Source organism: Melopsittacus undulatus, chromosome Z (assembly GCF_012275295.1).
Source record: "Melopsittacus undulatus isolate bMelUnd1 chromosome Z, bMelUnd1.mat.Z, whole genome shotgun sequence".
NCBI lineage: Eukaryota > Metazoa > Chordata > Aves > Psittaciformes > Psittaculidae > Melopsittacus > Melopsittacus undulatus.
Window position 1 is genome coordinate 36,291,059 of NC_047557.1, and position 26,312 is coordinate 36,317,370.

General features: G+C 39.8%; 1 protein-coding gene across 1 annotated transcript in view; it reads left to right on the forward strand.

Annotated features, from left to right (window-relative positions):
• Positions 1–618: 618 nt before the first annotated feature.
• FOCAD (focadhesin) overlaps positions 619–26,312 on the forward strand; it is a 99,349-nt gene continuing 73,655 nt past the window's right edge. The window contains exons 1-8 of the mRNA XM_005154972.4: positions 619–701; positions 4,553–4,652; positions 5,093–5,181; positions 9,491–9,565; positions 11,058–11,212; positions 15,085–15,189; positions 22,534–22,635; positions 24,115–24,319. Coding sequence (XP_005155029.2) covers positions 5,125–5,181; positions 9,491–9,565; positions 11,058–11,212; positions 15,085–15,189; positions 22,534–22,635; positions 24,115–24,319 — 699 coding nt within the window. The 5' untranslated portion in view covers positions 619–701; positions 4,553–4,652; positions 5,093–5,124. The remainder of the gene's footprint in view (positions 702–4,552; positions 4,653–5,092; positions 5,182–9,490; positions 9,566–11,057; positions 11,213–15,084; positions 15,190–22,533; positions 22,636–24,114; positions 24,320–26,312) is intronic.

The following is a 26,312-nucleotide window of genomic DNA, read 5'->3' on the forward strand; positions in this document are numbered from 1 at the left end:
TTTAGATATTAAGAAAAGATTCTTCACTATGAGGGTGGTGAGACACTGCCACAGGTTGCCCATAGAAGCTGTGGCTGTCCTATCCCTGGCTGTGCTCAAGACCTGGTCTAGTGGCAAGCCGGTTGGAACTAGATGAGCTTTAAAGTCCCTTCCAACCCAAATCATTCTATGACTCTGAGGTTCTATGCTTCCGCTTAAGTCTTCAGATTTTAGTCTCCATTTCAGTTTGAATGTAAGGAACAGTCTGAAGCTGGCTCAAAATTATAAGACTAATTCACACCTCACATCCTGCACAGAAGCCTCGGCTCAAAGCACCTCATGCACAAGTACAAGAAACCTGGCCAAACCGTGTGATGAAGGAATGGCCGGCAGGCTCGGCGAGGCAGCCTGGGCAGCTGGAGCTGTGGCGGCCGCACGTCGTGCTCACACAGGCACGGCACAGAGAAGCATTCTGGTGGCCCAGCCCCGTCTAGGTTACGACAAACTCGCATAACCGCGTACCTGCCCCGCATTCCCGCCGAGACCCCTGACTGTCACCACGCCCCGTCGTGACCTCCCGCCAGGCAGCGCGCATGCGTCATTAGCCGCGCAGGCGCCTTCCCTGCTGGTGGGCAGGGTCTCATGGTGGCGCCCAGCTCCGTGTTCACTGGGAGTTGGGTGAACGCGCCTCTGGAGCTGGTCGGGTCGATCGGCGAGGCGAGGTGAGATGAGATGAGGGACGCGAGACTGCGGGAGGCGGCTGTGCTGCCGAGCGGGTGTGCCCGGCGCCGGCGTCCCCACTAGCGCAGAGTCTTGAGGAGGACGCTGAACTCCGGCCGCGCCTCTGCGGTGAGGTGCCGGGGCCTTCTCCTCCCCGGGGCCCCTCTTCGGCGACAGCCGCAGTGTGGCCGTACTGGGTCAGGCCGCGAAGCCCGCAGGGCATGTCACCAGGGCGGGCACACCGTCCCGGGGTCAGGCCAGCGGAGAAATAACAACTGCTGCCGTTAATAAGTTGGGGGAGGGGGCGTGGGGGGAGTGGCTGTGCTTTGTTTTTGGGTTGGTTTGGGGGATTTTGGTTGGTTGGATTTTAATTTATTTTCTTTAAACCTGGTTATTTTGGGGAGTTTTGAATTGTTGCACCAGTGACCCACAAGCGGTGGGAGGGAGTGTTTGCAGGTGGTGTCAGTGCTGGTTTGGTAGGAGCACCGGTTGGAACTGGGAGTCCTAAACAATGAGCAAAAGTCAGTTAATGTAGGAAATGTGATCTCAGTGCTCTTAGTGATAATTTCCTGTTATTTACCATAGCTTACCTTGTCGTAATTACTTATGATAAGGTGGTATAGACAGTATCTGAAAATGTGATGCAGTGACAACTTTTAATAACCAGGATACACCCCCTGTCTGCCTCAGTCATGTTAGCAATGCTTGGCGCCCTTAGCGTTAGGATGCTCTATTAGGTTTAAGTGGCAAGGCCATGATAGTGTGAGGGCTGTAGGTGTAGGGTGGCTTCTGTGAGAGCATGCCAGAAGCTTCTCCAGTGTTAGATGGAACTAGTGCTAGCTGGCTCCAAGACAGACCCACTTCTGTCCAAAGCTGAGTGCATCACTGAGCTTGGTAGAGCACTAAGATCAGTGCAGAAAAAGGGGGAGGAGGTGGTCCAGGTGCTGAAGCAGAGATTCCACTGAAGCCCATGGAGAGCCATAGTGAAGCAGATATCTGCCTACACCCTGTGGAGGACCCCACACTGTAGTAGGCTACTGTTTGGGGCAGGCTTCTGCCAGGCTCAGTGGAGAGAGGACTCCACACTGCAGCAGGCTCTGGGCAGAATGTGTGGCTTCGTGGAGAGAGGAGCCCATGCTGGAGCAGGTTTGCAGCAGTACTTGTGACCCTGTGGGGGACCCACACTGGAGCAACCTGTTCCTAAAGGACTGCACCTATGGAAGGGACTCACACTGCAGCAGTACATGAAGGACTGCAGTCCATGGGAAGAACCGACATTGGAGAAGTTTGTAAGGGACTGGTTCATGTGGGAGGGACCCCTTGCTGGAGCAGAGAAAGGGAATGACCACAGACCTCATTCCCTGTTCCCCTGTCCTGCCTGGGAGGAAGTTAGGAGTGAGTGAAATTGACCACAGGAGGGAGAAGGAGTAGGGGGAAGGTGTTTTTAGATTTATTCTTATTTCTCATCACCATACTGTGATTTGATTGGTAATAAACTAATTTCCTGGAATTGAGTCTGTTTTGCCCATGATGGTAATCGATGTGATCTCTGTCTGTCCTTACCTTGACCAATAAGCCTGTCTTTATATTTTCTCCTCTTGTCCAGTTTTCAGTTGAGGGGCGGTAGTAATAGAGTGGCTTGGAGTGTACCTGGTAGCCAGCCAAGTTCAACCCACCACAAATGCTTACTGTTCACATTGAGTATGTTGGGAAAGCAAGTGTCTCTTTCCTATGCCTTGTCTTTTTAAAATTTATCTTTTGTGCACACATTTCTGTGTATGTGTTTGGTTTTTGTCTGAGGCAGGTGTTTTTTATCTGTGTGGTTGATGGTGTAGAGTACCACTTCAGCAATGAGAATAGGAAAAATAAAGTTTAGGACAGACAAATAAAAAAGATCTCTGAAGGCGTCAGGTGTAATTAGTTATAACTAGGTAGGCTGCTGATATACGTAGGATAAGTTTTGGGATGTTTAGTAGCGAGTGTATGCTTGCTGAGATCAGCTGTTTTGGCAGGGTCCTTTGCAGTATGTTAGGAGAGGACTACTGTAAGAATCTGCAAGATAATTATTCCCTTTCATAATATTCCTGTACTGTTTTTTATTTCTGGAGGCAGAAAAATGAGAAGGAACTGCTGTGTGGAGTTAATTTTGGAGATGGGTAGATTTGTGTCAGAGTGATGCTGCTTCCTTTGCAAAGATTCTATTTTGTATAATGCTAATAATATTGCTGTTAGCTGCAATCTGGAAATAAATTACACAATGCTAGAAATTGTTTATCATAGAATCATATCATTGGAAGGGACCTTAAAGTTTGTCTAGTTCCAACCCCACTGAGACAGGCAGGAACACTTTCCACTAGAACAGGTATCTCATGGTTAAAGATTCTGCTAAGTGTTTTTTTGAGACAGAATGTTTTTCCAAGTGTTGTAAGCTACGGTAGAGCTTACCAGTTGTTTTCAAGGCTATTGTTGATGGGCTGTAGAGACTTGCCAGCTCTCATGAGCCTGACCCTGTTTGTTTTTCTTGTCATAAAAGACAGTTTAAGAGTAGGAAACATTATTTTGCTGTTGCTTTTCCAGTTCTTCGCATTGTGTGAAAATCGTGCCATTCGTGAAAAGTAGGAAAAAGAACTGCAAGAAGTACCGATGCTTACACTTCTCTAGAGTGGGGGCTTTTGGCGTATTGACAAGAGTGTGCAATAACCATGGTTTCTAAGAGTAACAAAACAGTTGTTCAGAATCTTAGGGTTTTAGTTATTGGAAAATGGTCTCCAAATTAATGTTAAATATAAACTGAAGAAGGGGGAAAAATTCTTCACCTTTTTGTTTTTGTTTCTTTTCACTGTGTCTTAAGTCCTGACCTAATTTTGATAGCTTTCATGTCTTCAGTGCCAAAAAAAACAAGACACTGGGTTTGTGTTGTGGGATTATTATTTTATTTTATTTTTTAACTATCTCCATATGTAGGGAGTGCTTAAGTTCCATTTTATAAATCATATTTGGAATTTTTTGAAATTATTTTTACTATCTTTTGGCTTTGCAATTACTACAACAGCAGCTGTGCTTCTCTTAAACCTGTTCTTCCTGGCTTTGTCTCATGCTGTCATCAGTCTGAGTGCTCAAATAGTTGTTACAATGTTTCCGTGTAGGTTGCTATTGGGAAGGCTGGAAATGACACTTTGAGAAGTGGGATATAAATTAATAAATAGCATCATGGGGAAGTGTGCCAGCTCAAGAATGCATTTAGCAATTCATGGTTAAAATTAATTCAGTTTTCTGATACAGATCTTGAACTGTGAAGTTCAGGTGACTCGAGATGGCAACATGAATGCAATGTGAAAGTGTATCTCTTCAAAGCTTTCAAAGAACATTAGCCACCACCCCTTGACTGGGTACTACTTTCTTAAAGCCTTTCTTTTGGTGATTTTAAATTTGCTGAATGTGTTCTGTGAACTTTTTACCTCTTCTCGAAAGAATGAAATTTTAATGGTAGTCTGATAACACTGCCAGTAGTCATCTTCCATGACCTGTTTCTGTGCAGTGCAAAGTCAGCAGAGAGAAAAGTAAGCATTCCAAATAATTTATATTGTTATGAAAGACTTGGTTTTGCACAGATGAGTAACTATGAAATTGTATGCATAGATTAGCAGAACTGTGAAACAGCATTTAATGTTTGTACTAGTGCAAAATAATAGCATTTGACATTGTAGTTACAAATAAATACTCTATTAAGTATGTATTTGAGATAAAAGCTTTCTGCTCTTTGTACCTGTAAAAAAAGTGTGGAAAATAGCTGGTAAAACAATGCATTAAAAGTAAGCTTTATTATCTTTTTTTTTTTTTTTCCTCTTCACAGTACTTGAGGTTCCTGTGTATTTGTGGGTGCCTGCATATTCCAGATTAAAAGTTTTTTTTGTCAAGTGTTCCAACTACAATTACAACTTGCAGTCTCACAGGTGGGTGTTTTGTTTGTTTTACTTCTGGTTTTGCGTGAAATAATTGAATAATTTGTGGAGAATTGTGCATTCTAGAAATGTTTTAGAAACTGTGAACACTCCTTCTGAGCTGTCCAGTTTTCAAGGCAATGAGGTATCCCTAAAAGGCTCTCAGGAGGAAATGCTCTCAGACTACACATATGCTATGCACTAAGGAACTTTATTTTGCTCCAGCTACAAGAAATGTTGATCACACACTCTTTGTGTAAGACCAGTGAGTATTCAGCATATCATGGGTTAAGGCCCATAAAGCAAGGTGATATGGTAGCCTTAGGATGGGGAAGAAAACTCTTTAAAGTTTATATCTGCTGTTAAGTACAAGATAAATCTTGTGTATTTTTTGTGGCAAGTAGAGTACTTTCTTTCCTAGTCCTAAGTATGTTTTTAAATTTCTTTTGCAGAGTGAGAGGTGGTGTCATATGACAGAACCAAAATGCTGGATGACATTAAGAAGCGGTTTGAATTTCCTAATGCAGTTATACAGTCACAGGTAATTTTTTTTTAAATATTAAGCAAATTGAATTATCTGTGGAAAACTTTGTTCCAAGGCCTGCTGCCTTCCTGTAAAAAGGTGATAAAGAAGATTTTGGGGAAGGTGGGGGGTTTCCTCTAAAGGCAGAAAGCCCTGGAGGTAGGCTATTCTTAAATTGTAAACAAATACCAATTGCCTTCTCTGTGTAATCCAGACGTTGGATATAGTTGCTCATCACTGTAACGTCTCTGCAAGAAAATCAGAAACTTTCCATGACTGGAAGGTTTAAGTGGAGCAAATGGTTTTTAGTGACCCTGTGATCTTGAGAGAATCCAGGAGTTACCAGATACCATGTGTAAGGTTAAAATACTTGACAGTACTTTACAAAACTGTCTTTAGAACTGATCTGCTTTCTTCCTGTGTGATGAGAGCCGATGGACTACTGTAGTCTTATCTGACATCAAAGAATAACTGTGTTCACCTCTACTGTGATCAGCAGACCAAACATTTTTAGAGCCATGCATTGCCTCCTGGTCATAATCACCTGAAATTTTCTCATGTGCATGAAGTGTTTACCATAGCATTTTTAATGGACACTAATTAAAAAAAAATAGACTGTTTTAAAAAATACATCTTCTTTGCTTTGGCCATGTCTCATTTCAGTACTAAAAACTTATCTCTTTTGCTGTAAGCTCAGTGGTAACTTCCCTGTTTTCTTCCTTTTCCTGTTTTGAATTCATGATTAAATAAGTAGCCATTTGTTTGCTAGAATAAGTTGATGCGTATGTAGTCTGTTCTACCTGGTTTTTCTGTTGCCTTTTCAATTCAGCTCAGTTTGCAGTGGTTTACAGTAATTAAGTTTGAAAGAGAGACAGAGAAGTCCTCTTGTGATCAGTTTGGCATTTAGGAGAGGAAGTCATGTCTCTGCTAGGATTCATGTAAGGTCTAATGAAGTGTATTGTACTGCTTATGAGTTCGCATCACTACTAGCCTCGAAGCATAGGATTTTGCACCTTTGAACCAGGTTATTTTTCTCCAGTGCAGAAGAATATCACCATGGTACAAGTACTGCCATAGTGTCTTGGTTCATCACAACAGCTGCACATCATTCAGGGCTACTGGTTCACTTTGGTTGACTTTTGTGCCATGCTTTGGTTGTTTTGCTAGTTTCCAACTTTCAGGAGAACTGGCTACACAAGACTTGGAGAAGGCTGAGGTTCTGAATGGCTTCTTTGCCACCGTCTTGACTGGCAAAGGCTCTGACCGCAGCACCCAAGTCTTGGAAGGCGGATGCAGGGACTGTGAAAACCTAGACCTTGGGCCCACTGTACATGAGGATCTGGTTTGAGACCATCTTAAGAACCTGAATGTACACAAGCCATGGGACCTGATGAAATCCATCCACGGGTCCTCAAGGAGCTGGTGAATGAAGTTGCAAAGCCACTGGCCATCATATTTGAAAAATCATGGCAGTCAGGTGAAGTTCCTGATGACTGGAAAAAGGGAAATATAACCCCCATTTTCAAGAAGGGGAAAATGGATGACCCAGGGAATTACAGACCAGTCAGTCTCACCTCTGTGCCTGGCAAAATCTGGGAGCAGATTCTCCTAGAAGGCATGCTAGGGCACATGAAAGGTGCTGGGTGAGAGCCAGCATGGCTTTACTAGGGGAAAATCCTGCCTGACCAATTTGGTGGCCTTCTCTGACGGGGCTACAAAAGTGATGGACAGGGGTAGAGCAGTTGACGTCATCTACCTGGACTTGTGCAAAACGTTCAACACTGTCCCACATGACATCCTTGTCTCTAAATTAGAGGGACATCAGTTTGACAGGTGGACCACTGTGTGGAGAAAGAACTGGCTGGATAGTCGCACTTAAAGAGTTGTGGTCAACGGTTCAATGTCTGGCTGGAGATCAGTAATGAGTGGTGTCCCTCAGGGATCGGTGTTGGGACTGGTCTTGTTTAATATCTTTGTTGCTGACATGGACAGTGGGATTGAGTGTGCCCTCAGCAAGTTTGCCAATGACACCAAGTTGTGTGGTTCTGTTGATACGCTGGAGGGAAGGAATGCCATTCAGAGGGACTTTGACACACTTGTGATGTGGGTTGATGCCAACCTCATGAAGTTTAACCATGACAAGTGCAAGGTCCTACACTTGGGTCGGAGCTATCCCAGGCACAGCTACAGGTTGGGTAAAAAGGAAATTCATGGTAGTCCTGCGGAGAAGGACTTGGGGGTGTTGGTGGATGAGAAAATGAACATGAGCCAGCAGTGTGCACTCACAGCCCAGAAAGCCAACCGTATCCTGGGCTGCATCAAAAGGAGCATGACCAGCAGGTCGAAGGAGGTGATCCTGCCCCTCTACTCTGCTCCTGTGAGACCTCACTTGGAGTATTGTGTGCAGTTCTGGTGTCCTCAACATAAAAAGGACATGGAACTGTTGGAACAAGTCCAGAGGAGGGCCATGAGGATGATCAGGGGACTGGAGCACCTCCCGTGGAGCACCTCCCCTCATGGATCACCATGAGGATGATCAGGGGACTGGAGCACCAGGGGACTGGAGCACTATTAAGACAGGCTGAGAAAGTTGGGGTTGTTCAGCCTGGAGAAGAGAAGGCTGCGTGGAGACCTCATAGCAGCCTTCTGGGATCTGAAGGGGGCCTACAGGGATGCTGGGGAGGGACTATTCATTAGGGACTGTAGTGATAGGACAAGGGGTAATGGGTTGAAACTTAAACAGCAGAAGTTTAGACTGGATATTAGGAGGAAATTATTTCCTGTTAGGGTGGTGAGGTACTGGAATGGGCTGGCCAGGGAGGTAGTGAATGCTCCATCCCTGGCAGTGTTCAAGGCCAGGTTGGATGAAGCCTTGGGTGGTATGGTTTAGTGTGAAGTGTCCGTGCCCATGGCAGGGGGGTTGGAACTAGATGATCTTGAGGTCCTTTCCAATCCTAACTATCCTATGATTCTATGACCCTTGAAAAGCGTGCTGTAATCTTCAAACTGTCATCAGGCCAGGATCCAGCTTCAAGGCAGATGTCTTCTCTTTTTGAGACCAAGACATCTGCTCTGAAGAGCCCGTAATCTACACAGACAAGGATCAGCAAAGTGAGGAACTTCAGCATTATTTGTAGGTCAAAAAAAATTTACCACTCTATCAAAATCAAGTTTTTGGAGTGCATTGGACTAATTCATATTTTGACTTTCCCGTACAGCTCACTGCAAAAGCCACTGTATTGATAAGCCCCTTTTCCAGTGTAACGAGAATGTTTTAAGAATGTGGGTGTGAATTCATTTCTGAATGTCCTTACAAGCAGGAAAAAAATAAAAATAATAGAAGATCCACTTTGTAAGTGCCCTAAAAAGATCCAGTCTGCCTGGGGAGCATGTTGTTGTTACTTTTGCAATGGGATAACTGCAGAGAAACATATACACATATCTGACTTTGTCCCGTTTTCTAATTTTGTTCTCAGAATAGTAAAATTCACAAATAAAAACCAGTCTTTTTAAGTCAAAAGTGTTAGAATACAGATCCAGACTTTTGAAAAGCATAATCTTCATAATTGAGGAAGGTATAAAGTGTCATCTTTCCTGAAAGTAGAAGGAATGTGAAAACATTTAAAATAATGTGTTCCTGTCTTTTTATGCACTAAAAAAAAGGACTGTCCCTAATACCTTTTTTTTTGGCTGACTTCCTAATTTACTTTTTCCAAAGGTTAGTGTCTGTCCTTACCATAGGGTAAATGCAGCTACTGTTCTGGGTACAGTGATAATCTGAAACATTTTTGTCCTCTTACCATAAGAAGATGTGTTTGTCTCTCACAGAGAGGGTTTTCTGTGTATCAGTATTGATGATTAAGAAATGAGACAGAGTAGAACATTAGAGATGAGTCAGGAAACAAATGCCTGGTTGCAAACACCTTTAAACCTTTCAGAGTGTTCCAGTATCTCAGGCCACATTGAGGTTTTTAAAAGCAGTTTGAGAAAATCATGTGTTCCTTCTATGAAAATAGAATGAAATGCTTACTCCTAAACTTCAAATGGACAAATATATGCTGTTCTGAGAAGCATTTTTTTGAAGGACCTTGAAAATTTAGATCTTGTTAATGATCTCTGCCACAGAATAGCTTTATGAGGAATACTGTTAACTTCAGATGCCTTGTTTAAAGTAAATAAAGCCTTTCTGGCGGTAGATATGCTAGGGGATAGTAAACTGCCTAAGTGAAATGGTTGTATGCAACAGCAGTTCAAATTCTTCCTATTTGAGAATTAAAAAATAATGTTTGATCTGCATGTGTTCTTTTTATTTCTTTTTCTCTTTTAGGCAGTGGGTCATCTGATTGCTGCAGTACTGAAAGAAAATGTTTCTTCAGAGAAAATCAGGCAGGCATCTGACCAGGTTTGTGAAATTCTTTCACCTCTGTCTCCTCTCCTATCCATATGTGCTTACATTTTTTCTGTTTTCTGATTCCCCACTGTGTAGTAAGTCCTAGAAGTTAACTTAGGTAGTTAGCAATATGTGTCTAGGTGGACAGATAGAAATAGCATATCTCTGGGCTCAGAAGAGCAGTTTCACTTCCACCAGAAGTCTTAATGGCAGAAGTCATAGTTCTGCACAATATCAACACCTAGCTCTGCCCAGTTTAAGAGAGTTTTATTTGCATTTATTTTCGTTACTGCAAGTGAAGTGCTATATGGTGAGACATCACTGAAGTAGGAATTTCAAAATTACGGCATTTCACATTACCTATATTGGTGTTATTTTTAACATTAGCTAAGGAGAGCTTTTATCTCTTGAAGAGAAAGCATAGTGCAGAGGCATACTTTGTGTTTTAGATGAGTCAGTCTTGCTCAAGTGCTGCTCTGTCTTGTTAACTGAGAGACATATGTAATACTGGCATTTGGAAGTGTTGCAGTAACATAGAAGTGTTAGTTAGGATTTGTTCTTCCATTCTTCCTTACCAAAAGCTAACTTGTACAGAAAGGAGCAGAAGATTATTTGTGGATTTTTCCTCCCAGTCTGAAGCCTTAAAAAATTAAATAAAATAAGCCCCAAACTAGCAAACCCAAACCTGAAAAGTGTTGAGTTTTGATGTGAGGGAATGTTGAGGGGGCGTGTAGTTTCTGTAATAGAAACTACTCTAACAGTCCAGGATCGTGTTCCCAAATGACATTCTGTTTTGAGGTACAAGCTGACTCTTCCCATTATGCTGCCACATAAAGGTTTTAAGCTAAAATACAGCAAACCCTCTGAAACATTAAGAAGTAGAATATTGTGTTGCTTAGACATCGATTACTCTTTTTAGACAGGAGTATTTTGTAGTGTTCGGTTATTTCAGAATGTCTCTTGTTTCTCCATTTGGAAGCTACAAAGTCAGCAAAAGAAACTGTGAATACAAATTTAGTATAAAAACTAAAGCAACAGTTTTAACGGATACAGCCAAATCTTTGTGCTTACTAACAAATGTAGAGAACTTTGTATCATGAGCAGAGACAACTTACCTTTGGATAGCCTCTTGTATGTCTGCCTGTAGCTGTCCGAAATACATCTTGTTGTAGACAGAGCTGACATAGCAGTTGCTGAGTTGTTTCCAATTACATCTTGCTTTTCTTTTAAAGAGAGTGAAATTGTGGAAAAAATTGTTTGCCTTACCCTTTTCTGAGAGACTCCTGTTCCTACTTATGACTCAGGCAGGAGGAGGCAGGAAAGTGGGAGCTGTCCTGGGAAAACCTTTCTTGGGTGTGGAACCTGTACTCCAGCTTTCTCACTTGTTCTAAGACTTCAGTTTTTATTTTAAAGTGTGTTAAATAATCACCCTAAGATGAGTGAAAAAAAAATAAAAATCAGTGTCAGCTTTCTCATTGCATTTGTCTCCTGCTTTTGCCTTAAGACTCCTGCTCTGAACTTACTTTGGGAGAACTGCTGCAGTGAGAACGTTGCCTTGCGAACAGCCTGCTCTGAGGGGTTGGTAGCACTTGTTGCAGAGAAACATGCTGAGCTAGACTATGTTCTTCATGGAGCTCTCAGCCTAATTCCTTCAGCAAGGTAATGTTTGGTTGCCTAATCTTGTGGGTTTTGTCAGCTGGTTATCAGTCATTGCTTTTCCCTTATAAATACAGGGGAAGAGGAAAGGTTCTGTGTATTACAGGGTCTTCAGATAAACTGTGGCATTAAGGACTGGCGTTGAGGTGTCACTCTGCTGAAGGCTGTTACTTTCATCTTGGCAGTTTGTCACTGTGGGTCTGACTTACACACTCATAGAGTATCCTATGTGTGTTGGCTGAAATGGTTAACTGTTCAGACTTATGCTCTGAACTTAGAAATGTTGCTCACATACAGGCACTGTAAGACTGTAGGTGGGGATAAGGAACACTATATTTCATTTCCCTGTCTGCTGAGGAAGAAATCACTTTACCTGGCTCTGCAATATTCTGTGAATATAATGTCTGCATCTCACAATGGTGTTTTGAGCTAGGCTGGCCTGTGCAGCATACTGAGAGAATGCAGCTGTGGGGGGAAAAAAGACACTGCAAATAAAATTTAAAATGGGAAGTCAAGTGATGCTTGGGAAGATGTTTCCATTCAGATATACCAGTCTTACAAAGTTCGTTGGGTTAGCTTTGTCTCTTCTGATTTTTGGCAACTAACTGGATTGCTGCGCTAAGCTTTCTCATTCACTTCCTACAGAATGCTGGAGTCGGTTTTAGCCAATCCAGCTAGTTGGTGCTGCATGTGTGATGTATTATGCTGGTGGGCTCAACAGCTGGTTGCAAGAACCATGCTATTCAAAATATGTTTTTCACCTCTTCTCACCCTCACATCACTAGTTCTAGTCTGAGGTTTCTATTGGTTGCTCTGAGCCAGAGGTGAGGTTAGGTTTGAGTAAACTAGTGAAATGCTTAAGAAACAAGATATTTTTAAAGAGTTTGCTTCTTTCCTTGTAACTTGATTGTTTACAGCTAGGATCTTGCCGTCTCTATACTTAGTTTGCAGTAGGTGGTTATGGATCCATAGGAAAGGTTTTGTAAATATATTTACATAATATGAATAATTTCTGCAAAGCACTCTCCTCCAAATTAGAAAATTTTACTAGTTCAGTTTGGGGTTGAGAAAAGAATATCCATTGTTAACAAAGAAGTAAAAGCACCTGTGCTTAGAGTGTGGAAACCCTAGTCCTGTGGGGTAAAATGGAGGGAAGGTTTATGAGCTGTGGCTTGCAGACTAAGAAATGTGAAATTCCTGTTCAGCTGGGGGTTTGTTACAGCAGTAGTGGTTTATAAGGAAATGAAATGCTAATACAGTTTTGTACTTGAGAAAATAAAAAGTGTAAAATGGGATATTAAGGATTGAGTTAACCTTAAAAACAAAATCAAGGTTATGTTGAATGGGCTTGGATATGGAGCATTTCTATATCATTCTTAGATTTTTTTCCACATGTGAAAACAACACATATCATTCATTGCTTAGTATGTGCTGTTAAATTACCCAGGAGTTTTCAGCTTCTTTCTGCTGCCATCCCAGTCCCAAGCTCCTATGGATGTCTGTGGGTTTAAAATGTCTGTAGGCTCAGGAGCTGACTAAACCTCAGATTGGTTCATTTCAGTGCTGGTACTGGGGTTTTTTTTTGTATTGACTATTAGAATTATAACCCACTGTTTTTCATTCTGTTCCCCCTGCCAGATTTTCATCCAGGTTTGCTCTGTGCCTTTGCAGTGCTGTGTGCACAGTGTCTGTAAAAAATAAATATGAAATTAGCAGCCAGTGGACAGGCATTTGCAACTGCTGAGCATCTTTCAGTCCTGAATGGAGATAGGTGAATGTTTTATTAGCAAAGACTACTCATGTTGTGTTCTTGCTTCTCTTGTGTTATGGTGAATTTAGCACGGATTTAGTGCACCTGCTGGGTTTCGTTTTGTCATGTGTATCAAATTCTGTGTGCTAGGGAAGACAGTTTGCTTTGATAGAGGTGAATATTGAGTGCTTATCTAAGGTGACTTCTTACAAGATTAATGCTATCTGCTCATTATACAAATGGGGATCTATTCTTACCTCTCTGGTACATCATTGTACCATAATTGACTCTCAGACCCAATGTTCAGTTTCCTTTGTTGCCCCAGCTGTTTAAAATTTATGGAACATAGTATTTATACATGTGTTTGTGTGTGTATGCATGCGTACAAAATATGTACACATGTGTAAACATATAAACGTTTTTACACATTTTTAACATTGGTCTCCAACTTTCTGTGTAGAAGATGATGGGAAAACTCTGTGGTCTGTATTCAATAAAGAATGAGTATAAATAATAAAATCAGTCTATTAAAACCCTGTGAAACAATGGATTATTCTGATCTCTAAGATTGTCAGAAGGATTTCTGTGTTACATATTATGTACTCTAAATATATGTATATCAATTCATAATTTAGGGATTGTAGAGTATAGTGCTCTGTATGTCAGACAGACTAATAATATATCCGTTTTCTCATGTCTTAAATGAGTATGATGGTTTATTTGTCCTGTGAGAGGGTTACGTAAATTCTGCATAGTTTCTTGTTTACAGCTTGTCATCTGGGGAGTTCCTGCAGTGTTCCATTCATTGATGGAGAAGTGGAATTGCAGACAAAATAGATTTCTCAGATTTTTTTTTGGTAGGAAGAAAGGAAGGGGGAGCAGCAAAAAGGGGAAAAAACCCAATGAAAAAACCAAACAACTAAACAAAAAAAAGGAAAGAAAAGGCAAAAAAAAAAAGCAAAACTTCCCAAAACAAACAAACAAGCAAACAAAACCCCACTCCCCTAAAAAAAGACCAAAAAAACCCCAAAACCCCAAAGCAAAAAAAAACCCAGTACCCAATTCTCCTTTTCCTTCCTTATCATACACTGTGTGAAAGAAGTAACATCTTGTTGCATGACTATCTCTTATATTAGCTCTTTCTGTTTGTTATGTGAATAAGGTGAGGAGTAATTATGGTTTGTTAATTTTTAGTAGTATACCATCTAGTTGATTTTAAGGGGTGATGTTGCAATTGTATAATATGTTCTAGATGAAAAGTCAAAGCATTGACCATGACTTTTTCTACTTCTCTGCTTCTACATTTTCACCTTGCAAAAAGTGTGTTTCATTATAGAATTCAGGCTATTTTCTTGAGTGACTTGTGTTGGATTTGGCATTGTCTGGTTGGAAAGGTGTGAAGAAGCACTTTATGGAGAAAAGAGCAAAATTTTGATAGTTGTACTTTTGTCCTTGTAAGCTCTGCCAAGCAGTAGTAAGCTGTATATTTAAGCTTTTTACTGCATGGTCACAGATGCTTTTTTTCTGCTCTTCGTGGTGGACTTTGTTGATTTCATTAGTGCCTCTCCAGCAGAATATGGACATTCCTATCAAAATTTCAGAAATACTGTTGTTTCTTAAATCTTCCTGAATGTTCCTTTAAATAAGATAGGAGAAGGAAGATAAAGTAGCTGTATGTATTTCTTTTCTACAGTCCTGAGATCAAAAGTCAGCACAAACTAGGTGTCTCAAGTGTCTTTTCTGACAGCGTGATTTCTCTTGCTTTTTCTTCCTAGACAGTGGAGTGGTGGAAATTTGTGATGTTTACCTGTATACTTGCATACAGAGAAAAGTTTTTAGCTTGTTAAAAGCACCAGTTTCAGTTAAGGTGGAGACAGCAAATATAGTTGTAAGATACGGTAGAATCAAAGCATCAAAAATTTTAATTGATGCATTGTGTTGCTTGTTACGTGAAAAGGAGAACAAAGACACATGGATTTACAACTTGTGTAGGCAGATGTAAGGAGGTCCTTAAGGAGAACTCTAGGATTCTGGAGTGTCAATTTTCTTCCTGGATTCCTTCTTTTATGGAAGAATCAACTAATATAACTACATGTGACAGCAATGTGTTTCTCTTTATCAACAGGAATGTACATGGTTTAGTAAAAACTATTTTGAAATTACTACAAATTCAAGCCATTCAACTGGGAGAAGATGGAAATGAGGCTGCCCGGAAACTATATGGTATCAGGTTAGTTTCACATTGGTTTTATTTAGATACCATAATAATTTCTTTTTTTCTGATTTTTCACTGGCTTTCTGCCCATGTTATTTTTGGTTTTGTGGTTTTAGTTGTTTGGGGTGTTTTTGGCTGGTTGGTTTGGTTTTGTTTGATTTCTTTTTGGTTTTATTCTGTGCAAGTAAGTAAGCACTGCACAGGTTACCTGCAGAGATAGTGGAATCTCCTTCCTTGGAGATACTGAAACCTGATTGAATGTGATCCTGGGCCAGCTTGAATGATTCTTCAGTGGTGACCCTTCCAAGCTAAATGATTTTCTGATTCTGAGATCTACTTTTGTTGTTGAAAGTTTCAAGGAGATTTTATAGTACAGGGGTAAGATTGCCACCATAAGCTCAAAAGGGGCAATGGTAACATGAAGGCTGAGTGTGAGAAAGAGCAAATAAATACTGTTACTTGTTCACATATAGTGGCTGGATGATTGCTAGCAGTCCTTTTAAATAAGTCTTTTAAGACTGGACCTCTTCCCTCTCACTTGTTTTTCCTGCTTTATTCCAGTTATCAAATAAGGTTCCTAAATGCTTTTACTGTTAAAGTGGTTGCCATATAAAATAAATGGTTTAAAGAGGCATTCAGAGCTCTTGTATAAAGCTGCTTGTCAGGTGGTAGCAGTCATCTTAAGGGGACATCTTGGTGACTTCATCTAGCTCTTGAAAAACCGGGAGTCAAGTGCTGACATTAACAGCCATTATTGTATCTACTTGGCAGATGTCATGAGTATTTTTCAAGTTGCTTCTTAAGCAGTTAAGAGGTATCATTGTAGCAGGCTGTAGCTATAATGCTTTAAGGATGTAAAAGGCACTATTTGGAAGACAGGAATCATGTTTTAAACAAAATGAAATGCTGAATTAAAACAAAACAGACTGTGGAGCACTTGATGTGCTTGCATTCCTGAAATCCTGTGTGCCTTGGTTTTTCTAGCTATATCAGTTCTACAGGATGGTAGAATTTGTAGAAAGAACAGGTGTAACTGAAAAGGCAAGTAGTGAAGGGTGGGTAGTAAGGTGGAACTCTCTTGGAAACTTTAATAGTAAATAAACTCATTTAAAGTCTTGTAATAGAAGAGGTTAAGTTCAAGCAATCCAGGCTCTGTGTGAAAAAGAGGATAGTAGGATGTGGCTGAAGTGAAGAAATGGCCTCTCCCCAGTAGGGTGAAAAAATGTTACTACATTTTGTTTTGTTTTCCCCAAGCTACCAAAAGAAAAATTGCTGGAAGCGTAAGGCAGATGAAACTTGGTTATCCGGAATAGTTTAAAATAATAGAAAACTGAAAATAAGCAGCAGACTAACACTTAGCCAGTATATTTTTGTTTTTCCTTTTGTTTCCGATGTCAGATTTCTTGGCTTGGTTCTGAATATCTAGGAGGTCAAGGCCATGTGATTTTGACATCAGACTATTGTTTTTTAGTGTACAGGAAGGTCTGTTGTCTTTATTCAGTGACTTGTTATGTAACAATTTTTGTAGTTGTGTTCTATCAAGTGCCATTAAAACTTAATTTCTGGAAGAAATTAAAGAATGTATACCATAACTCACAGACAGTAACTCCTGTTGCAGTGTTAATATATTATGCTATCAACTATGCAGAAGTATTTCATACAAAAATCATCAATGAAGAATCAAAAAGCACCAGTGTGTTCTCAAGTAGTTTTCTATTATGATCTCTGTTGGAACATTTTAAAACCAGTGTTACAGGATAATAAATAAATAAGTTTGGTTTAGACTAATGTTAATTTTGGACAATAGAATTACTTTTAAAATGCTGCCTGTTGATACAATGTAGTATCATAAACAGTTCCTGAAAAGAAATAAGAGAAAATAATGCCTGTAGTTTGGTTGAGTTAGCTTTTCCCATAGCAACCATCATAGTGCTGAGCTTTGTATTTGCAGCTAGAATAGTGTTGATACTATACCAGTACTTTGGTTTCTCCTGAGCAGTGCTGTTTTTCCAGCCCACCCCTACCCCTTCAAAGGGGTACCAGTAAGGTGGGAGTGTGCAAGATTTTGGGAGGGAGCATAGCCGGAACAGCTGACCCAAAGGAATATTCTATAGCATAGGACATTGTGCTCAGCAATAAAAGCTAAGAGAAAGGAGCTGGGGATATGGAGGGCATTCATTATTAAGATGTTGTTAAGACATGTACTGAAACCCTACTACATATCCCAGGAAGTGGCCTTTTGAGTAAATCCTTTTGTTTGACTTTGTGTTCATGTGCGGCCTTTGCTTTTTCTTTATTAATCTGCCTATATCTCAACCTACAAGTTTTTCATACTGTTTTCTTCTGATTGTGCTGAGGAGAGGGAGTGGGGGATCAATTTGGTGGGCACCTCTAGGCAGCCAAAGTCAACCCACCAGGTAGGTTTTCCAATTTCATCTGAGGAATCCTGTAATTCTAATCCCAAATTCTCCACTTTCTGTAAGCAAATTAACCATGGAAAACAGGGAATTGATTACCTCTGTTACTGCAGGAAGTGGGAAATGTTCCTTTTACCCATGTAAATCAGTAGAAAACTGCCTCTCCTATCACTGAATTTTGGGATTCCTGATTGTTTCCATAAGCTGTGTAAATGCAGCTGGATGTTTAGTTGGGTTTTGTTATGGTTTTGGGGGTTGTGTGTTTGTTGTGTTTTGTTTTGTTTGTTTGGTGTGTGTTTGTTGTGTTTTGTTTGGTTGGTTTATATTTGTTTGTTGCTGTTGTTCTGTTTGGTTTTCTTTTTTTAATAAGTAGCATTCCAGTGGTGGATAAATACCACAGCAACTCTGGTGGGACTTTTTTAAGGATGCATAAAAAAAGTTATGTGACTTTTAAACTTGCATATGGAATGATCGACACTGTTTGCTATAAAGTTAGGAGATGCTGTAGCAGAGACAGAAGTAGTTTGCAAGTTGGTCTCACTGTGGACTAGAACTGAACATTCCCAGGGGATTTATTTGTTGTATGGCATAAAGCTCTGTATTAATGTAGCTGTCCAGTAACCTAAGCTCAGGCTGAATTGAGTGGGAGGACAAGGAAGAGAGGTTTTTGAGAAGTGCTTGTCAGCATTCTCAGTGCAGAGCTTTGGCTACAAATATCTGCTGAAAGCTATTTAACATCTTTTATTTTCTTTTTTTAAAAATGAACTAGTATTATACATTATTTTTAATGTGATTATCCATTATTTTGTCTAAAAATTCTGGAGAGCTGAAACTTTCTGAAAATCAAAATTAATTCAGAGCAGGTAGAAAAATACTTCTAAAATGCATATTTGATGAAGTGCTGCTCCATCTTTCTGAAAGGACCAGGGTCAAAGCTGCATACATAGAAAATTATGTTACTAGCAGACATTATTTCCTTATACAGAAAAAGCAATCTGACACTGAATTTGTGCTTTAAATCTGGTTGGAGTGCTCTTTTGTCCAGAGATGTAACGAGAACATTGAGATGACATTAGAAGTAATTTTTGTTTTATTGTTCCCTAGACACCTATGTATTTACAGGTTGATAGCTGCTGTGTCTGGTTGTGATTTTTGCTTTATCCTGACCCCAATATTTTGGGAATAATTTAGGGTAGTAGCACTGTAATGTCATTTAAAGATGTGCATTTCATGAATCTTCAGTTAGTGTTAATGATAAATTATGCCTACACACCTGATTTTTCCTACTGCTAATAGTGTTACCAAATGGAACTTTGTCAGGCTGCACATTTTAGCATTTCATTATCTATCAGTGTTCAGTATGGAGCTTAGCTTATTTTTTTCACCAGCCAGTTCAGCGCAGTTCTGTGAGTTTTAGAACACACAAAATCTGTCATAAAAGTCTTGCCTTTTTTTCTGGATAGTAAATAATTTTCATTTCAGACCTGATACATAGAATCATAGAATCATAGAATAGTTAGGATTGGAAAGGACCTCAAGATCATCTAGTTCCAACCCCCCTGCCATGGGCAGGGACACCTCACACTAAACCATGCCACCCAAGGCTTCATCCAACCTGGTCTTGAACACTGCCAGGGATGGAGCATTCACTACCTCCCTGGGCAACCCATTCCAATGCCTCACCACCCTCACAGTAAAGAATTTCTTCTTTCCAGCCAATCTAAACCTCTGCTGTTTAAGTTTCAACCCATTACCCCTTGTCCTGTCACTACAGTCCCTAATGAATAGTCCCTCCCCAGCATCCCTGTAGGCCCCCTTCAGATCCCAGAAGGCTGCTATGAGGTCTCCACACAGCCTTCTCTTCTCTAGGCTGAACAGCCCCAACTTTTTCAGCCTGTCTTCATACGGGAGGTGCTCCAGTCCCCTAATCGTCCTCATGGCCCTCCTCTGGACTTGTTCCAACAGTTCCATGTCCTTTCTATGTTGAGGACACCAGAATGGAACAAAATACTCCAAGTGGGGTCTCACAAGAGCAGAGTAGAGGGGCAGGATCACCTCCTTCGACCTGCTGGTCATGCTCCTTTTGATGCAGCCCAGGATACGGTTGGCTTTCTGGGCTGTGAGTGCACACTGCTGGCTCATGTTCATTTTCTCATCCACCAACACCCCCAAGTCTTCTCCGCAGAGCTGCTCTGAATCTCTTCTTTGCCCACCCTGTAGCTGTGCCTGGGATAGCTCTGACCCAGGTGTAGGACCTTGCACTTGGCATGGTTAAACTTCATGAGGTTGGCATCAACCCACCTCACAAGTGTGTCAAAGTCCCTCTGAATGGCATTCCTTCCCTCTAGCGTATCAACAGAACCACACAACTTGGTGTCGTTGGCAAACTTGCTGAGGGCACACTCAATCCCACTGTCCATGTCAGCGAAAAAGATATTAAACAAGACCGGTCCCAACACTGATCCCTGATGGACACCTCTCATTACTGGTCTCCAGCTGAACATTGAGCCATTGACCACAACTCTTTGCGTGCGACCATCCAGCCAGTTCTTTATCCACCGAGTGGTCCACCTATCAAATTGATGACACTCCAATTTAGAGACAAGGATGTCATGTGGGACAGTGTCGAACGCTTTGCACAAGTCCAGGTAGATGACGTCAACTGCTCTACCCCTGTCCATCACTTTTGTAGCCCCATCATAGAAGACCACCAAATTGGTCAGGCAGGATTTCCCCCTAGTAAAGCCATGCTGGCTGTCACCAAGCACCTTGTTGTTTTTCATGTGCCCTAGCATGCATTCCAAAAGAATCTGCTACATCACATATGCTGGCTTACTTCAGTGTCATAGCAACATTTAGTTGACTTCATTACATTCTTTTTATTAGGAAAGATAATTAATCTAAAAATATAACAAAGCTACTAAAATGAACTGCTGCTATAATTTTGGACATCTGTACAAGGCTATGGACTTTAAAGGTCTTGGTGTGGTATGTAAACAGTATTTCTAGATTGCTGCCTGATAAAATATACTGTCAAAAATCAAAATCCCAACAAAACAACCAACCAACCAAAAAAACACAAACAGAAACAAAGCAGAAGAATCTATATCCAAACACCCCCCCCCAAAAAAAAAGCCCACAAACCAAAACCCATAAACAAAACAAAAAAGCCTGAGCTTCATAAATTGTTTCATTGGCTGATTCTTTCTCTGTGCAAATACATTCTTTTTTTTTTTTTTATAATCTGAATTTACCTATTTCAGTTACCAGCTTCTGATTCTTGTATGCTAACTTGACATTTGTTGCTTTATGAAATTTCTGTTTTCAGTGAAGGTACTTGGGTTGCAATGACAACATCCCTTAATCTCATTTTTATTGTTTTGTGCTAATAAGCTTAATAATGTGCTTATTAGCATGTGTTTTTCCAGGTCTTCATGAGACAGCCATGAGAAGAATTAAACTTCTCCATATTTTTAAGAACTGACTTGAAAGATGATGTCCTGATTTTAGCTGTAACAGTTATTTTTCTCCTTCCTAGTATCTAGTTCAGTGCTGTGTTTCAGCTTTAGTCTGAGAACAATGCTGGTAACACACCTGTGTTTTAACTGTTGCTCTTAACCCCGATCAAGGACTTTTTAGTTCCATGCTAAGCCAGTGAGGAGGGGCACAGGAAGCTGTGAGGAAGCAGAGACAGGACACCTGACCTAAACTAGCCAAAGGAGTATTTCTATTGAATGCATTTGTTGCCTTTCCATTTATTCATACAATCCTGCTCGCTCACGTGTTTCTAGCAGATCTGTGGTAATTGGCAAGACTCTTCCAACTTTCTCACAATTAGGAAAGTTGCTTCCATTTTGAGAGCAGGGAAGTATCATTTTGTCTGCTGTTAAGCTGTTGCTATCCCAGAGAAGAATATGTAGTTGGATGAAGCAGGAAAGGAAGCTGGGAGAAAACAGGGACATTTAGCAGTCAGATGGGAGTAAGTGGGCCAGTCATAGCAATATGGGTAAAATCCAGAAGGAGGTGATGGAGGTAGTGATGAATCTGCCTTCATGTCACCAGTTCTTCTCAATTTCCCACCTCTCCAGGAAATTCGATGTCCAGACTCTCATGTTCTGCTTTTCTTTCTTATACTAACTTACTCCAGTGGAATGACTTTTCTTTTTCTTATGACAGAACAAATTATATACTTCAGGTTTCTCTTCCTGCCCCACTTTTCTTCCACCTGCTACTGTCCAAGGATAGTTACAGTTTTACAGGAGCATTGCACTTTTAGGAGGTGTGGATGGCCTTCAGTGATTGACTTTGGAGATGGAGAAGGTGCTGGTGATAGGTAGGCATTGGTGTCTTTTCAGATGTTAGAGGGATGGCAGTAGAGTGGAGATCTCTAGACTGGCGGTATGCTGGCCTTTCTCCTTTCCTGCTGCTTTTGCTGCCTGGAAAAAAAAGAAAAGTAAAAACAAGAAGTTGGAGTAGGATTTAAAGTAGTAAGTGGGATGATTGTCAAATTGACTGCTGTGAGGTGCTGAAAATCTGTACCTATGCTTGAAAGACTGAACTGGCATGTTACATGGGGTTCAAATTTTTCTGTGGGTATTGCTTAGAGCCCACTACTAGGTCATGGTGCTGCTGCCAATGGCTGGAATCAGGCCACATATTTGAAGAATAATCCTTAAACATTTATTAAAAAAATTAGAAAAATCAGAGCAGGACTTCAAATACAGATTTTTTTTAATTATTATTTTTTTTTTAAGTCTTGTTTCCTGAAATTTCTATAAAATATGCTATTTTGACAGCATAGCAGTTCTGGCAGACTTGATAAAGGGAGTTAATACCAGAGAGTTAAGTTGTCTATTTCTACACTGCTTTTATTTTAAAGATAGTTATTTTTCACACTTGCTTTCTGCATTGTAGATTTAAATGTGATTTCCTTGTGTTTCAGGAACAATCCTCATCCATTAATCAATGTCCTTGAAAACAGACCTGATTGCTGGCCAGTTCTATTACAGCAGATAACAGTATTTTTCCATCAGTGTCCAGAGAAGTAAGTAAATGAATAATTAAATAATAGCAGATGTAGGCAGCTGGATCGTATGAGTGTAATTTTTTTGGAAAGCAGCTGCAATGAGCAGTCTTTTGAAAAATATAATTATAAAAATAAATTACACCATTTAAAGGTTAAAAATAGAATATTAATGAAGTACTAGAATAATCCACCAAAAATATTTTATGTTTTTTTCTAAACTTTGACGTTGATGTGATTTTTATTAATGTGGAAAAATGTGTGAAAAATTCATAACACCTTTGAGCAGTTTTCATTATTTGCTTTATCAATATTTTGACTGCTATGCAGGTATAACTTATCTGTACAAAATGGTGAGATGATGAAGGTAAAGCACAGATGGTTACATCTCACCATAAAGGATAAGGTCTTTAAAAATTATGTATGCTTCTTGATTAAAAAAAAATAGAAAGGTTGTGCCACTTTCTTCTGTAAAATACCTGTAACAATGAACAAAGTTGCCACCAATTTCAACATTTCTTCATGCTTATCTCAAAGGAGCTTGTCCATTGAAGCTTCAGTGTAAGACCCCAAATGCCGTAGCAGACTAAGTGCCAAATGTTTTCACTGGTTTTATACCTGTATGTATGCTCTTCAGATAAAAGGTATTTCTTCTGTTTTCTGGAAGACTCATACAAATCCAGCAGAGTAATAGTACAGTGAAACTGACTTCTATATTCTGTTGCTCTGGGTAAACAAATAAGTTTATTAATGTCTCAAATTTCTGTGGTCTTAGACTACATGATCCACAGTAAGGCTTTCATGCAAAAGTGTGTTTTTTTTAAATTCATCAGAGTAATTTTAAAATACTGTTTTCAGACTTGCTGTTCCACTCAGCTACTAAATCTGGGACTTGTGAAGAGTCCTGTCAGATGTCTGAACGATGGAATGAGCTGTGGATTTTTTCCTGGTAGCTTGCTTTAAATTAAAATAGGAATTGTTCTTGCTGAGAAGGAAAATTTCTTAAACTTCTTTGCTGCTTTTTGTGCAAATGTTTCTGTGGAATACATTCCAGACTGAGAATATAAAATCATGGAATCATAGAATCCCTTAGGTTGGAAAAGACCATTAAGATCATGAAGTCCAACTGTAACCTAATACCATGTCTGTAAGTGCCACATAAACAAGCGCCACCTGCATATGTTGATGTAGATGTGTTAGCCAGTTCTTCTTAAAGCTTTGCATCAGGACTAAGTCTTGTTTAAAACTGACTTTTAATTTTGATTCCCTGTATATTTGTTAATTGCACTTCATTTTGTGGTTACTATATGAGGTCTTATGACAGTATGAACAAGTGCTAACAAGTTTTTTGTGAGATTTACTAGTGTCTTCTGTAACACCTTTCTGTTTATTGTGTCCTGTAAATTATTTCAGGTAAGGTTACATTGCTTGGGTTTTCCTTTTTATTTGTTAAGTCTTCAGTAAAAGGCAGTCTTGGCAAACTTGCTTCTTGAACTGCAGGGCACAGAGTTCATGTGTTGGCATAATGGCTCCATTTCTAAGATACCTGTATTGCGAACCATCTCAGTTACGGGAATATGCTGAACTGCGAATGGGTTTACTTAAGATCTTACTTCAGCCCCATGGTCCAAAGCATAAAGAAGCACCCTGCGTGCTGGAATGTCAGATTCTTCAACTTCTGTGGGATGTGGTTCCCCATCTTCAGGTACAGTTGTTGCCTGTTGTACAGTTGTTGCATTAAAATTTGCCAGACCCCAATTTTACAAAGATACATTATCAAAGTAAAGATACTATTATTAGTATTATTGCCTTTCCAGTGTGTAAATACAGCATTCTCTTCCATTTTTTATAGGCCTGATTTGGTAGTACAGAAATCTAACAAACTGGCTCTTTCTGGTAGAAGATAAAGCTTGTTAAAAATCTGACATATCTTATGAGGCATAAATTGAAATACATTTACCATAATTATTTGTCACTAGGTGCAACAGTAAACATACAGCGAAGTTGTAGAGATACCCATGAGAGAGATAATATTGTTAAATGTTAAAATATTTGTGAAAACATGCAATTTCTAACTTAGCATGGATAATACTAAATTGAAACAAATTATACGAGAAGCACAATTCAAGTGTTCCTAGGTATTCCCTTCTTACTCTTTGTAACAGAGGAATTAGTGGATATGAAGACAAAATTTAATCCTTCTGTAATATGCTGAAGTTTGACAATGCTTTTTTAAGTTGTACAGTGATACTTGCTAGGAGCTACGGATTTAATCTTTTCTATCCCTTTTGGTTAGGGGTCTGGGGTATTGGTTAAAGTTCATAGCTCTGCTTTGAATCATGCTTTACTGTGACATTGGTAAAGCTTTTTTGTCCCTATAAACCTTTTTTGTCCTCTTTCGTTTTGGAGCACCATCTTCAGTGTGAACTATAGTGACTCAAACATGAGGTGCTATGATATCATTGCCATAGGGAGATAGTTTATAAGATCAATAATGTAGAGCATTTAGCTTTACATCAAGCCTTATCATGCAGGCTTGATGAGGATATTTGGTAGCATCTTTCTCCTGAGGAATTTTACTAGTAAAGTCTACTTTCCACTAGTAGCTACTTTTCACAACTTTTTGACCAATAATAACTTTGATTATACATGTTTATCTTGGTTCAGGTCTATGCTTTTTCATGATACGTAAATACTGACTTTTCTAGTCACAGGGTATTTCTGATTTTGTCTTGATTATACCTGAACTTCAGTATAACTTCGTGTCCTGAAGGTGTGACCAAGCTTCTGACTTGGTAACATTTAGCAATAAAAATGGCACCGAAGACTCACAAGATTAGTTACAAACCTTTCTTTCCTCCATGCATGTTGGCACTTTTCTTAGTAGAAGTATGTTTGTTTTTTATTAAGCTTGGGTTAATACTTAAATGTTTTTGTCTTGTCTGAGGTACAACTTTCACAATGGACAATAGTTCAAGAAGCCTGTTTGATGAACTGGTTTATAATGTTATTCCTTCTCCTCTTTCTCTGAACCTTGGGTTCTCCTTATCCTTTTAAACTTAGCCTTATTTAATCCTCCGTATTGTAATGTTTTCTAGTAATTTTGTCTGATGATATCAACCAAGCTGTCAAAGGTACAGCTTGTCACCTGCAGACTTTTCTAATGAAAAAAAATGTGGAATTTAGGCTTCTGGTTTGAGCAGATTATTCATGGAATTTGTTCTAAGGTCCTAAAAATTAAGATGTTTTCCTCAATGCTGGCTCCAGAATTTGGATTGGAACAGCTGGGTCTGTAACTAGTGTTTTTCAAGAGCAGAAATGCTCTCAACTAACGCATAAGGGTTTAGAGGCAGCCTGCATTTTGAAGTCTCTTTACTTGGCTTCTAGGTACAGAGATAATGCTTTTGGGTTTTACACTTCAGCTTTTCATTTTGTAGTAGGTAGATTATGTGGTGCTCCAAAAGCAGAAAACACCACTGCCTTTGTCTTTTGTGACATATTAATATATCTTCATTATGTTACTGAGGAAATACCCTGGAGCAGGAAGTTTCCATTACAAGATATTAAATGCCCGCAATTTGTTTTATGTTGCTGAGAGAACCCTGAGAGCTGAATTTATTTGCTATTGCTTTTGTGAAAAAAGGGACTTTTCTCAACAGCTACCAAGAAGTCTTTTTATTCTTTCACATGTTTCTAAT